Here is a 13,213-nt window from a genome sequence, read left to right on the forward strand (position 1 = left end):
TGTCTCAGCATCTTCAGTATCAATAGTAAACTGTATTTTACAACTCTGTATGAGGCCCATTATGTCCTGCAATCTATGGCTATATTCACTTTTATAAAATGTGAAATACACGTTGTAAATAGTCTATTAAAATATACATATACATTGAGTGGCCAGGTTATTATGATCTCTGAACGCATAATAAGCTGGCCACTCAGTGTATATCCTATATAATAAAAGGCTAATATGCAATTTGTCCCCTTGACCAGGAGTTCTACCAGCAGGCAGGCCAGCCAACTGCCCATGTCCCCTCCCCCTGGCCAGGCTGGCTGGATCCCACCATGCACGAATTAATGCACCAGACCTCTAATACACACACATACACACACACACACACACACACACACACACACACACACTGAGTAGCCAAATAATTATGCATTCATTGATCATAACAATCTGGCCACTCAGTGTATATACCTAGATATATAGATTTATTTCTTTTATATAATGTGTTTTTTTTTTATAACCCAGTAGTGACACAAATATAGGTTTTAGAGGCTTTGTCAGATCCCCCCTGAAAGTAGAATATTCTCTGGAAAGATTCTCAATTTTACCACAGAGTGACTCCTCCATGTATAACCACATGGTTGGTTATGTGTTTTATATTAGGATAATAAGTAGACTGTATAGAGAAAAAGTAACAAAAATATTCAAAGAGAAAGGCAAAGGTATAGACTCACTATAGAACATCCTCAGATTCTGCCTCTGAGTACTAAGAGACCAGATTTCTGTAGAAGGGATGCTTACTAGTAGTTCTGAGAGACCAGAGCATTTTAGTGTAGACATCCCTATACTCTTAAAGAAGCAGTTCAGAAATCTGGGGAGGGGGGGGGGAAAGCAATTTCTGCTTTTTAAAAAAAGTTTATTCATATATTTTTTCTTAAAATGACAGTAGCTTTGAGCCCTTTTCAAATTAAAACATTTTATCAAAGGTACAGTTCACCCTGCTCCTGTAGGGGCAATAATGAAAACAGTGCAGAAGAACAAGATGATTGCTCGGGAGGAGTAGGAAGACCTGAAGTTTAGTTCATTGCTAATTGTATCCTTCATGCATTATTGAATCTCTGCTTTCTGCCTATAAAGCTGGAAAAATACAGCTTGCACCTCTTTTTCCACAGGATTGATGCAGGATGAAATGAGAGTACCTTGTACGTTATTGAACTGTAATTCGTGTAGTATATGATGATGAGATATTCATTACCATCTTTTAACTTGCACATGATGCTAAATACTTAAGTACATCGAGTATGCCTATATCCAGGGGGAAATAACCCTGAGTGACATCGAGTATGCCTATATCCAGGGGGAAATAACCCTGAGTGACATCGAGTATGCCTATATCCAGGGGGAAATAACCCTGAGTGGATGAGACTTTTTTCTCTACATGTCAAACTAAGTATGGGGGATAGAGAGTTTATTTCAGAATGTTCGCATTTTAGCAAAGTAAGAATATCTTGTGTCACTTTTATGTATATACTAAAAGTCAAGACAAAACCATGATCTGTATATTTGAGTACATGTCTATATATATAGTCATAATATAGAGAAATTAAACTTGAGGAGAACGACATTAATTAGCAGCATTTTTAAAAAGAATTCTGGGCCAGTACCTATTTTAGATAATTTATTGGATTAAATTACACAAAATAGCCACTAATGGATCATTTCCAACCTACAAAATAGAGACGTTTTATACGGTTCAAACTTTTATAAGAATTCATGGCTTTCCTGTTCTGAACAAAGAAGCTAACCGTTCTGTATAACCTTGCTCTGATTAACCTTTTCCAGGCAGTAGATGTTAACTGATATTTTCGTATTCCGTCAGAATATCTGAACCCTGTAGAGGAGAACCCCTTTGTTTCTCGGAGAAAAAACGGAGACGTTCAAGCTCTGGATAACCCCGAATATCACAATGCTTCCACTGGCCCCCCGAAGGCAGAGGAGGAGTATGTGAACGAGCCGCTGTACCTCAACACCTTCGCCAACACGTTGGGGAACGCCGAGTATCTGAAGGGCACCGGACTGTCTGTGCCGGAGAAGGCCAAGAAAGCGTTCGACAACCCTGACTACTGGAACCACAGCCTGCCCCCTCGGAGCACCTTCCAGCACCCAGACTACCTGCAGGAGTACAGCACAAAGTATTTTTATAAGCAGAATGGACGGATCCGGCCCATCGTGGCAGAGAATCCCGAATACCTCTCTGAGTTCTCATTGAAGCCAGGCACTGTGCTGCCTCCTCCGCCCTACAGACACCGGAATACTGTGGTGTAGACTCAGCAGTGGTTTCAAGGTGGAAAGATATGCCCACTCCAATGTCCCTGCCACCGCTCTTTCTCTTATGGCCTCCCTTCTCCCAAGGCCAGTAGATTTGCAACTTCCCAGGGGAAGCTGTAGAGATGCAATGCTAGTTATGTGCTTATCTAACTTGAACATGAGAAGGAAGGACTAAAAGAGAAAGACAGGAAAGACCACACTGTTTCTTCATTTCTCTGCATGGGCTGGTCAGGAGACAGAACCAGCATATGCAAGGCAATACTGCCAACTGTCAAACTAGTGTTCCAATTTTTTTCTTTTTTTCAAATTTCTTTCTATCTTTTTTGAAATGCAGAGTCTTCAAAGATCCATGCTATCTGTTCCTGTCTACAGGAACTGCTGTGTACCAGTTTCAGCATCCCTGAAAGCCCAAATAACCTTTCCATTAGAATAAGAAAAAACATAACCTTTTCTACAACGTGTAATATAACACATGGAGACTCCCAATTGCTTTCTCCCACTGTTTCTATCCTGACAAGCAGGAGTGGCTAACTTAGCTTTCATTTCTGAACCTACATCAGAGTTATAATTTAATTACGTTTGGAGGGCTTTCTTGTGTCCTTATTTATTATTTTCCTTTTTGTTTTTGCTTTGCTCTAGTCCTTCATATTACTACTTTCTCCCCTATTTTTGGCTTTAATTTCTAATTGCAAATTTTTTATACATTGATATAAATTGGCAGAATTTAGGAAAGGAAGTGGAATGGCCACTATTTAAAAGATATTGTCTTTTTAAAATTAGAAAAGGAGGCCAAATGTTAATCAAATATAGCATCAGATCTCACTTTTGAGTTTTACACTATTGAACATGTACCACCAACCCCATTCATTTTCATCTTTCAATGTGTTCTTCTCCTATATAAATGACAGTACTTGATAGGCAGTTGGTAATTGTTAAAAAAAAAAAAAAAAAAAAAAAAAAAAGAAGAAGAAGAAGAAGGGAAACTAAGAGACAGTTCTGTGTGGTTTATGAAAACTACTGATATTTTCAGGGGTGATCCCATGGGGAATCCATTGAACTGGAAGAAACACACTGGATTGGGTATGTCTACCTGGGCAGATACTCAGAAACGTAGTTTGCACTTAAACTCTAATTTTATTTGTTCTCTTTCTGAACTCCATTTTGGATTTTGAATGAAGCAATATGGAAGCAACCAGCAAAATAGCTACTTTAAGTACATTTTTTAAAAAAAAAAAAGTGCTTAAAGAAAGAAAGACTGGAAATACCAAACCAAGCAAATGAGGACTTTGGAACAGTACCCAGGGATTATGGTGACAGGGACGGCACATGATGTACACGTGATATCACATTTGCTACGCAAGGAAAGTTGTCCATTTTGTATATTGGAAATTAAGAAATGCAAGCAAGGATGGGCTTGAATTCCATGGAATGTCTAGTATGAGACTCTATTTATAATAAGGGGAAGGTAACTCTTTGCACATAAATTGGTATAACAAAAAAGAAAGACAAGCATTCACAGTTTATACAATAGATAGGTCCTTGGGTCAAAACTTGTAAATAAACCTGAAGAATATTCTCATGTGATTATTTTAATATCCCACATACTAATCTTTTGATACTTTATATAATAACTCCTTTCCTCAAACACAGCATCCTAGTTCTAGGACCATCTTTATTATATACTGTTTCACGAGAACACTGCTGCGTTAAGACGAGTAATGGGAACAATTGGTAGGAATGAGTCTCCAGAAAAGGGAACCTCAGGTCAGTTATCAGGAGAATTGGATATGTCTCTTTTCTAGGAAAATCCATCCCAAGTCATTTAGATTTAATTTTTTTCTAATGTTGGCATTGTGGGATCAAATTTGACTTTATTATAAGAAACAATTAGACTAAAAATCTCCAAATGTTAAAACAGAGAGTTTGGGAGGGGAGGGGGGATGCAAAAGAAAAAAATATATATAGGTTTCTGCTTATTTTGAAAATGTAAATCCATTAATACCTTCAACTTATTTTTTTTTTCAATTAATATTTATTTAGAGTCTATTAAAAGCACTGTGTTATGGGGTAAATACTGAGATAAATGTAATATTGTACCTAACTTAAACATTTTAGTCTAGATATATTTGGGATGACACTTGAATTTCTTAATAAATTTAAAGAATAAGATTGCATGAACTTTTTGTGAGTAGTCATCATAAAATCAGCTGTTAGTTAAAAGATCTCTAGTGAATTCATTTGAGACACAAATGAAAGATCCTACAAGTTACTGAAATATACGAATAGGATAGTTTCAATGCTATCATCTAAGCACAAACCGGTCTAGAAGGATGTTGCATCACTGGCCTGCTGGCCTGCCTGGATTCTAACTTGATCATTACATCAGCAGTCGATGTTGGTCTTTGGCCAAGAACGTTGGAGGCATTCGGATCAGTTTTGTTCTACGTTATGAAAAGAGAGGTAAGCTAAAAGCGTGAGGAAAAGCAAGGAAGGGATTTCTGAGATCCTTCTGGAAAAGTTCAGCCATAAATTTCCCAAGAATAACTCAGATGCCACAGCTTGACAGCTTAGAGCACTCTCACCCATTCAGAGGAATCTCCAGGAAAAGGGGACCTCACTTCAGTACTTATCAAAATTTAAATATAAGCCTCCAACTTCTGGATAAATCTGTACCAACTTGGCATTGACAGCATGCTTGTTGAATTCTAGAGCTTGATTTTTTTTCTTTTGATTTACAGTATTTATATGTTGTTTTTTTGTGATATGGAAAGCACAATCATTTATTTTGTGGAAGGATAGAACGATATATTTTTTTTAACTCTTAAGGTAATAGAAATGTATCCAGTGAGTGTAATCTTTATCCTAAGAACATGAGACCCTTGGACACCAGGTAATCTTCCACTAATAACTGGAGATAGATGTGAGTATAGCCTAAAATGACCCAACGTGTTTCATGAGGGCTCCACGCCCTTGTTCCTTTTGAGTGCTTTGTGTAGCACATCCTTGATTTCAGATGTTTTAGGGTTTTCCTTTTGTTAGATATTTGTTCCCCTTGGAAAACATATTTCAGAGTGGATGAGAAGGAGAAGAAAAATTCCATTTGTTCCAAAGAATAAGTTGGTGAGCCCAGTGGAGCGTAATGTTCCAATGCCAATCAGAGCCTGAACGGTGCATTGGAATATCATGTTCCTGAGGCCAGATGTATCCGTGCTAATATGCAGAATCAATTCAGTAAATTTGAAGAAAATGACTATTAAAGTTGCATAAACTATATTTTTTTAAATCACCCAGTTTTGTAGTTTATACCTACTTTAGGGAATCTTATTTTCAAGTATGAAAAGCGGTATAATGGCAAGGTTGTTGAAAGCAGTGCTTAGACAGGTGAGCAAAGATGTTCTGTAAACCAGGGTAGACACAGAACCACACCATGCGGAGGTGCTTGGGCTGCTGAGCAGCGGCTGGTTTTCCAAATGGTAGTGGCACAGGTTAGGATGAGAGCTCTTAAGTAATAATTTTGAAATAGCATTAAAAAAAGGAAATACTCCTATTATATTAAAAGATGCAAAGTAAAAACAGGGGACTCTCTCTTAGTATATCAAGAAGAATGAGTCTCTGTAGCTTCAGAGAAGAAAGAGTATCCTTCTAAGACGTGTTATAATGTGTGCTAATAGCTTCTAAAGGCCGGACATGGCATGAAGGTTAGGACTATCCCCAATGCCAAGGACAGACCCTAAAGGACTGTGAGGTCTGCTGCTATCTGAAGTGAGAGGGACTATCGGTGTGCTTCTGGAGGTGTTGAAAGTAACAAGAAAAATTTAATTCTTTAAGCCCGACAGGGAAGGATGTAAATACAAGTTTTTTCTAGCTATCTAACCTTTATTTAAAACTTGAATTCTCCATCCATCTATAAATGTTGATTATTTAACTAGTGTATGTAGTTCATAAGGTATTAGGAAGGGTGATCACGAAAGCATGTATATAACTGGCCAGTCCGTGAAAAATGCTGTAAGGTGTAGATTTAGTTAGGTCATCAGACATTAAATGAGTTTAATATTATTAAGTACATTAAGATAGAAAACTGACCACATAATACAATGTAACAAAATAAAACGCAGGATATGAGAGTGTAGGATGGATTTTGCAAAGTAAAAAATAAGTTTATCCCTTAAAATTGCTGTTTGTTAGGTATATCTGAAAGTAGGCATGTAGAGAGCTGGTTCCACGTGTAAAACGGCTTTAAAGAACTACACTTTATTTTTTTCCTCATACCCTTACTCCTTTACCTTTTTAAAAAGGTACTAAGTGTAAAGAGGCATTGTTAAAATGTGTTTTGAGAGCACCACCTTGAAGAGTTTAACAGGCAAACCTGTTAATATGACTTGAAGTGAGAGGTTTCCGAATGAAGTCTGGGAAATGTAAATGTTCTGTTGCCTTAGGCAGAGACAAAGAATGAGCGGTGCCATTTACCAAGCAAACAAAACATTTAATTTGTGACATGTCCTTTCTTTTTCCTTGATACCTCCAGTTTCCTAAAACAAACAGGAATTAGTTAACAATATTCTAATGAAGAAATGCTAAAACCATTTCCAACTGCTGCATCTCCATTATTTTGAACTCCAGTTATTAGACTGATTATTTGTAGTACAGCAAACCAGAAATCCAGGTGTGTAAGCCGCTAGTTGTTTAAAAAAAAAAATCATCAGATAAATTCACCCCTATAGATGCTATGGACAGAGAATTCGGCTGGGCCTCTGGTGCATATGGAATTTTGAAGGACCGCCTTGAACCCATGTCGATACATAAAGGCAGACTCATGTCTTCTAATTGCCATTTGTTTAAGAAAGAATAGCACTAGAAAAATAGATTGGGCATAATTTAACATACTGAGATCAGTGGAGGCCTTACTATTACAGATATTACAGTGGGGCCAGGTTTTATATTTCTGGGTAGAATTAATACAATATTCTAACCCCATGATGTCTCTGCAGTTGTCTCTACAGTTACAACCATAAAGCTGTTGTGGGCACCTTGTTGGGTCAGGAAAACCTTGTCTTTGTGTGGGCAAGTGGCTTTTAACACCACAGGCTGCTTTGTTATGTTCAATAACAGAGAAGGCCCCATTTAAAAAAAAAAAAAAAAAAGAAGAAAATTCAGACACTCTGTTCAAATCCCCCTGATTTTGCAAAAATGTAGGCTGTGCCACATTTGCGGGCCCCTGCCTCACCTTCCCGGCCAGGTGATATTTGGGCAGAAGAGAATACTTCTCTGGTCATGAGCTGGAAAGGCTCTAAGCCCCCATTTCGGGGTGTTCCCCTGCTTTCCCTGGAAAATGCCCTTTGACCCTCCGTTTTAGAAGTGATTGATTGTCTTGGTAGGTATCACAGAAATGCTCATTTCTCTCTGGACCTTCGAGGAAAATACTTTCCTTTCCCTTCCCCATTGGCACAACCACCTGCATTGTCTTCACTCCCCCCCCCCCCCCACCCCCCGCCCCACTCTAGTTTGGAGTGGTCGCCTGGATGCTGTTCCTCTCTTAAGCCATAGTGGATCTCCGCAGTCCCGCACCCTGCTTTGTGAAATAGTGACTTAGCCTCTGCTCCGGCATGCCTGGCTTCTTCATAAAAGACCCCAGCGATTTGGACATGATTTGAACTATGTACAAATAAACCACTGCACATAGTATACTTGGTGATATTAATTTTTGCTTCGTGTCTTTCCATGAAGACGGATTCCTTTACTATGTCCTTCTCTGTAGGATTTGAGACGAGTCAGCCCCGTGATGAATCTTGAAACTCACATAGGGACACCTGCCCTGGGTAGGGTCTTCGATTTCATCTTTTCAGGAAAACCTTGCATATCCCTGAGAAGTTAGTTTTGCCAGCACATTAACTTATTTACTTCATCTTATTTTATTCCTGATGGCAAATGTTGTAGAGCTGCTATATCCCCCCCCCACCACACACACACACACACACAAATGAAGAGTCTTAGTATCCTAAAAGGGAAAGGCTATTCAGCTTTGAGAATGTCCCATAATCTTTTGTTAGTTCATGCATCCATCTAAGAAATATGTAATGAGTGCAATTTCACTGTAATGGAAAGTCACATTGTCTGCGAGGTTGCCATTCTTCCTCTGCTTATGCTCTCCAAGGACATTTTTTCTTTCAAGACTCTAATGAGTTTGACCCATATCGTGAGGCATGGTTATATTTGTACAGCTACACAAATGTAAGAAAACAACGTCTCATTCCTGTAGGCGATAGTCTAACTGGCCCAAGCCACTTTGCCTTGACTACTATTTTTACCCTTGCTGTGTAAAGTTTGCCCCAGCCTGTAGCCTTTTGAAGGAAAGCAAATCATACATCCTATATATTGACATAACCTGATTTTTGGATCCCATTTCCAGATTTTTCCGTTGAGGAAGGGTTGTGCTTTTTTTTCCCTCTCGTGGAAGTCGTTTTCCTGTATATTCTGGATCTCTCAGGGGCTGGGAAGAGGGAGTGGAGGGTCTGCACCATAGCACTCCAAGAACCCTTTCGGGATTATACAGTAATCAGCTACGAAAGTTATTTTCTCAATGTAAATACGTGAGCTGTTCTTTTCAAGCAAGGTACTTTGACATATGTAGCATAAATGGGTACTGCTGTTAAATGGGTCGATTACTAAGCTGAGCAGCTGTGCAGGGGCAGCTAACTTTGAATGCACATCTCACTGGCTATTGCGTCTACATCTCATGTTGTGAGGAGCTGCAGGGACTTGCATCACTGCATGTCAAAACCGCATTGTCTCACGGTACTACTGGTGGTTCATGTCTTTCTTGAGCACCATGGTAACATGATCAAATGAAACGAGACCAATCTGTAAGGCAATTCATAGCACACACAAAAAAAAGTCCTGTTGTATCTTCTTTCAGACACTCATCTCATACACATATCAACATAGTGACTAAGATCAGTTCAGGTATTCATGGGAGACGCTACCAAAAAGACAGAGGCTTAAGGCATTTTATACGTTTGTATTCATTTCCTGTGTTCTTCACGTGTAAAGAGAAAACAAGCCCCCTCTCTTATGAAGTTCCTTCAAAGGACAGGGTGCAACAACACCTAGTTCGTAAGCCATCAGTGTTTCATTTAAACCCCAGTGTTCAAAGTTAGCTGCCTTTGGAAATAAACAAAAAATACTACTGTATGTTTGAAAATGTGAATAGTATTTTTATAGCTTGTTAAAGACATGGCTAGTTGCATTTGTAAATAAGGATAATGTCGCTTTGACTTTCTTTTGTGGACTTCTTCATTTGGAACATAATTGTCCTTAGGGTTGATTTGTATATAAGTAACCAGCTTGTGGTTGTTTCTTTTGGTTGGAAGTTATAATTTTGACATTACTTGTGATTCTGTGTTCAGCACTATTGTGACATGTTCAACCTCTGCGCTCGCTTACACAATAGGATATGACAATTGTGTGCTGTAAAATGTTATTTTGATTTTTTTTTCTATTTTGTCTATGAAGGATTATGCACTTAACTCATACTAACTTTTTTAATGTTAGGTATATTTTTAGTATAATTTCCCTTAATCTTTTTTCTTCTGTAACCCTTCACCCCCCTTGTTTTCCTCTTCTCCCTACTTGTGTTGTTATTTGAAAATGAGAGACACACTGTCTTTTACATTTCTGTAAAGGCTTCTCAGTTAGTTCTCAAGGATCCTTTTTAGGCTCTTGGGAAAGAATTGTACCTGTTCAAGGCAATTATAGAATGCGACCTGCTTTGCCTCATTCCGTACTGATCATCCCAGCTGAACAATTTGAAAACTGTTCTGCTTTTTTGTTACATGAATCTGTCAGAAATATATTTTTAATTTAATATAAATGAAATTCAATAAAATATGAAACAAATTTTCTCTTCGGTGTCAGAAATTTGTTCTAAGAAAAAACAATTGGGGAGAGGAAGGTTTGTTCTTGGTTTAATAATCTGAAGATGTGTGATGAGCGTATTTTTGTTCATAGTTATGAATCTCATTCATTATTCCTAGGAACCCTTTGGTTGTTTGAAATGTGATACATTCCATATGTTTTTACCACCTAGTGCAAATGCCTACTGATGTGTATAGACTACTCATCTGCATGCTTAATTAACTGTGGTTGGTTTGTTTCTTTAGAAATTTTAAAAAATAAAACAACAAATATTGGGTAGGTTGTATCCAAAATCCATTAATTTTTTTTTTTCAGGGTTAAACCTCTATTTTATTTTTATTAAATAAAAATTAGTTTATTTTTTATCACCATTTATCTCCCTTACACCCTCCTCTACCCACCCACACCTCTCTAACCCCACAGGTACCACGCTGTTATCCCTTCCATGATTTCTTTCTTTCTTTCTTTTTGCTTAATCCCTCTCCCTTTCAGCCCTCACCCACACCCTCTTGAGCTGTCAAGCTGCTCTCTATCTATGAGTCTGTCACTGTTTGGTAACTGGTGACTGGTGACTTGAGACAAGCCCACAGACATGTGTGGGAGTGATTTCAGAGACATTGATGACATGAACAAGACCTCTCAGCACTCTCTTATTCCAATTTTCTTATTTTTAATACTGTTTCTTACCCCTTCATACTTCCACACAATAAGAACTTTAAGTTTTCAATAACTTCTCATTTAGGAATATATTACTGTTTGGAATGGTTATTTTATTATATATGGTATCAACTGAGTCAGTGGGTAGCAACTGTTTTTCAGCAATATTGGTATTGGCATTAAAGATCAGGTATTGATAATAGTCTGTTGATCACACTGCCTGCTATTTGCATGGACATGCACACATTCTCTCCCTTAGATGTTTAGGCCCGTTTATCTGAGAACATTTTTTTTAATATATATTTTTATTCATTTTTCACAGAGAGGAAGAGAGAGGAATAGAGAGTTAGAAACATCGATGAGAGAGAATCATTGATCAGCTGCCTCTTGCACAGCCCCCACTGGGGACGTGCCCACAACCAAGGTACATGCCATTGCCCGGAATCGAACCCAGGACCTTTCAGTCCACAGGCCAACGCCAAACCGATCCTGGCTATCTGAGAACATTTCATAGTATTCACAGTAACATATGTCAAAGCGCTCTGTGTTTTAAGCTGTTGATGAATTGAGGAAGAGGAAGAAATCACTTGTGTTACTAATGCTTTAAGGCACAGTTGACATTTCCAATAGCACCATGTTAATTCATAGCAGTCGTAAGACTTACTAATTAATACTGCTTTATCAGGTATAAACTCATTCTGCATATGTTGGTTCATTTGACTTACTATACAATTTTTGTTGGAATAATCCTACTCATCCAGATAAGAAAAATAAGACAAATCTATAATTATGTGACCATTACCAAGAGGTGGTTCTCACCCTCAAAACTTTATCTTCTGATAAAGAAATATATTTCTTCCTCTAATTAATTAACATTTCTCTTTATCCCTCTGCTAAAAAAAAGAACTTTAGTCTGATAGAAGCATGCTTTATGCTAACACACTGACTTATTTTAAAAGTACCAGTGGTCTTCATTAGATCCTTGACAAATGTTCTTCTGATACTACTGAACACTTCACTTCAGCTCCTCGAACTACCCAACAGAAACTCACTTATGATGGATAGTCAGGTTTATTTCATTAAAGAAAGAAAATTTTAACATCGCAAGTAAAAATATTTTTTAAATAATTCTGTAGATCCCTGGCTGGTGTAACTCAGCCATAGAGCATCAGCCCTCGCACAGAAGAGTTTTGGGGTTAGATTCCCAGTCAAGGGCACTCCCTGGGTTGCAGGTTTGATCCCAGCCCCAGCCAGGTATGTGAGGGAGGAAACTAATCAATGTGTCTCTCTCATGTTACTATTTCTCTCTTTCTCCTTTCCACTTTTTTCCTCCCTCCTCTCTACAAAATTACTATATGGTCTACTGGATGTGGCCTTTTCTCAGGGTCTTATAAATCTGTTCTGTAAAAGAACCACTGGGCTCCTACATATTTCAGAGATTTTAGTATACCAATATGCTAATCTTTAGCAATATTTTAAATTGACATTACTGATAACAGAAGTCAAACCTCTCAGGAAGTACTTAAATTATAAATAAATTGTCTAGAGTTTATTACATGATACATGACTACAGGATACAATGTTGGAAATGCTTAAATAAAATAATATGATCCTGGAACAATATCCAAATTTCAATTAAAATGATGATGTTAAGAGGAAAATGATTATGAAGAAGCTGTGAGGTATACAATAGAATAGATGGTTAAAAACTAAAATGAATGTAAAAATTCAAAGTATTCTCTTCTAATTTTTGTGAATTCACAATTCATAATTGTTAAACTTTTTTAAGCTCTTTGAAAAGGTTTATATATTATAAAGAGAGAGAGAATATATTCCACAAAATATTTACATATATTTAGGTTTCAGAAATTCATACAGAATTTCCATTTTAAGGATTACAAGCCCCAAGATGTCAATCATATTATAAGTTACACTCATAAAATTCTAAACTGAACAGGTGCATGGTTAGCTAATTGTATTTCCCTTCACAGTGCTATCAGGCTGCATGAGGAGCCATTGGGATCAAAGCCACCGGACAACCATCTTAAGATTAGAAACTGAAGACTGTCACCCAGATAGCACTTTTAGAGCCATAAACAGCACAGTTCACTACAAGATAGCAATCAGGAGATTATAAACCAAATGGTACACATGAGATGTGAACATTGAAATTCCTGCTCTGGCAGGTTACCCATAGATTTTTAAAAGAAAACTACCCATCTTGCAAACCTGTTTCTACTTACTTATAATTCCAAGATGAGTAGACTGTTCTACAAAATAATATAATCCATGTTTTCTGCCTCTTTTAGAAACAGTAAAATAAAGATTT

The 13,213-nt window shown here is 37.6% G+C and overlaps 1 protein-coding gene across 2 annotated transcripts in view; it reads left to right on the forward strand.

Moving 5' to 3' along the window:
• The window catches only part of ERBB4 (erb-b2 receptor tyrosine kinase 4), an 819,175-nt gene extending 816,134 nt beyond the window's left edge, over window positions 1-3,041 (forward strand). For both annotated transcript variants that reach the window (XM_045575406.1, XM_045575407.1), the window contains one exon: window positions 1,868-3,041. In XM_045575406.1, coding sequence (XP_045431362.1) covers window positions 1,868-2,313 — 446 coding nt within the window. In that variant the 3' untranslated portion in view covers window positions 2,314-3,041. The remainder of the gene's footprint in view (window positions 1-1,867) is intronic.
• The last annotated feature ends 10,172 nt before the right edge of the window (window positions 3,042-13,213 follow it).

The sequence above is a fragment of the Pipistrellus kuhlii genome, unplaced genomic scaffold, assembly GCF_014108245.1.
Source record: "Pipistrellus kuhlii isolate mPipKuh1 unplaced genomic scaffold, mPipKuh1.p scaffold_m20_p_7, whole genome shotgun sequence".
Taxonomy (NCBI): Eukaryota; Metazoa; Chordata; class Mammalia; order Chiroptera; family Vespertilionidae; genus Pipistrellus; species Pipistrellus kuhlii.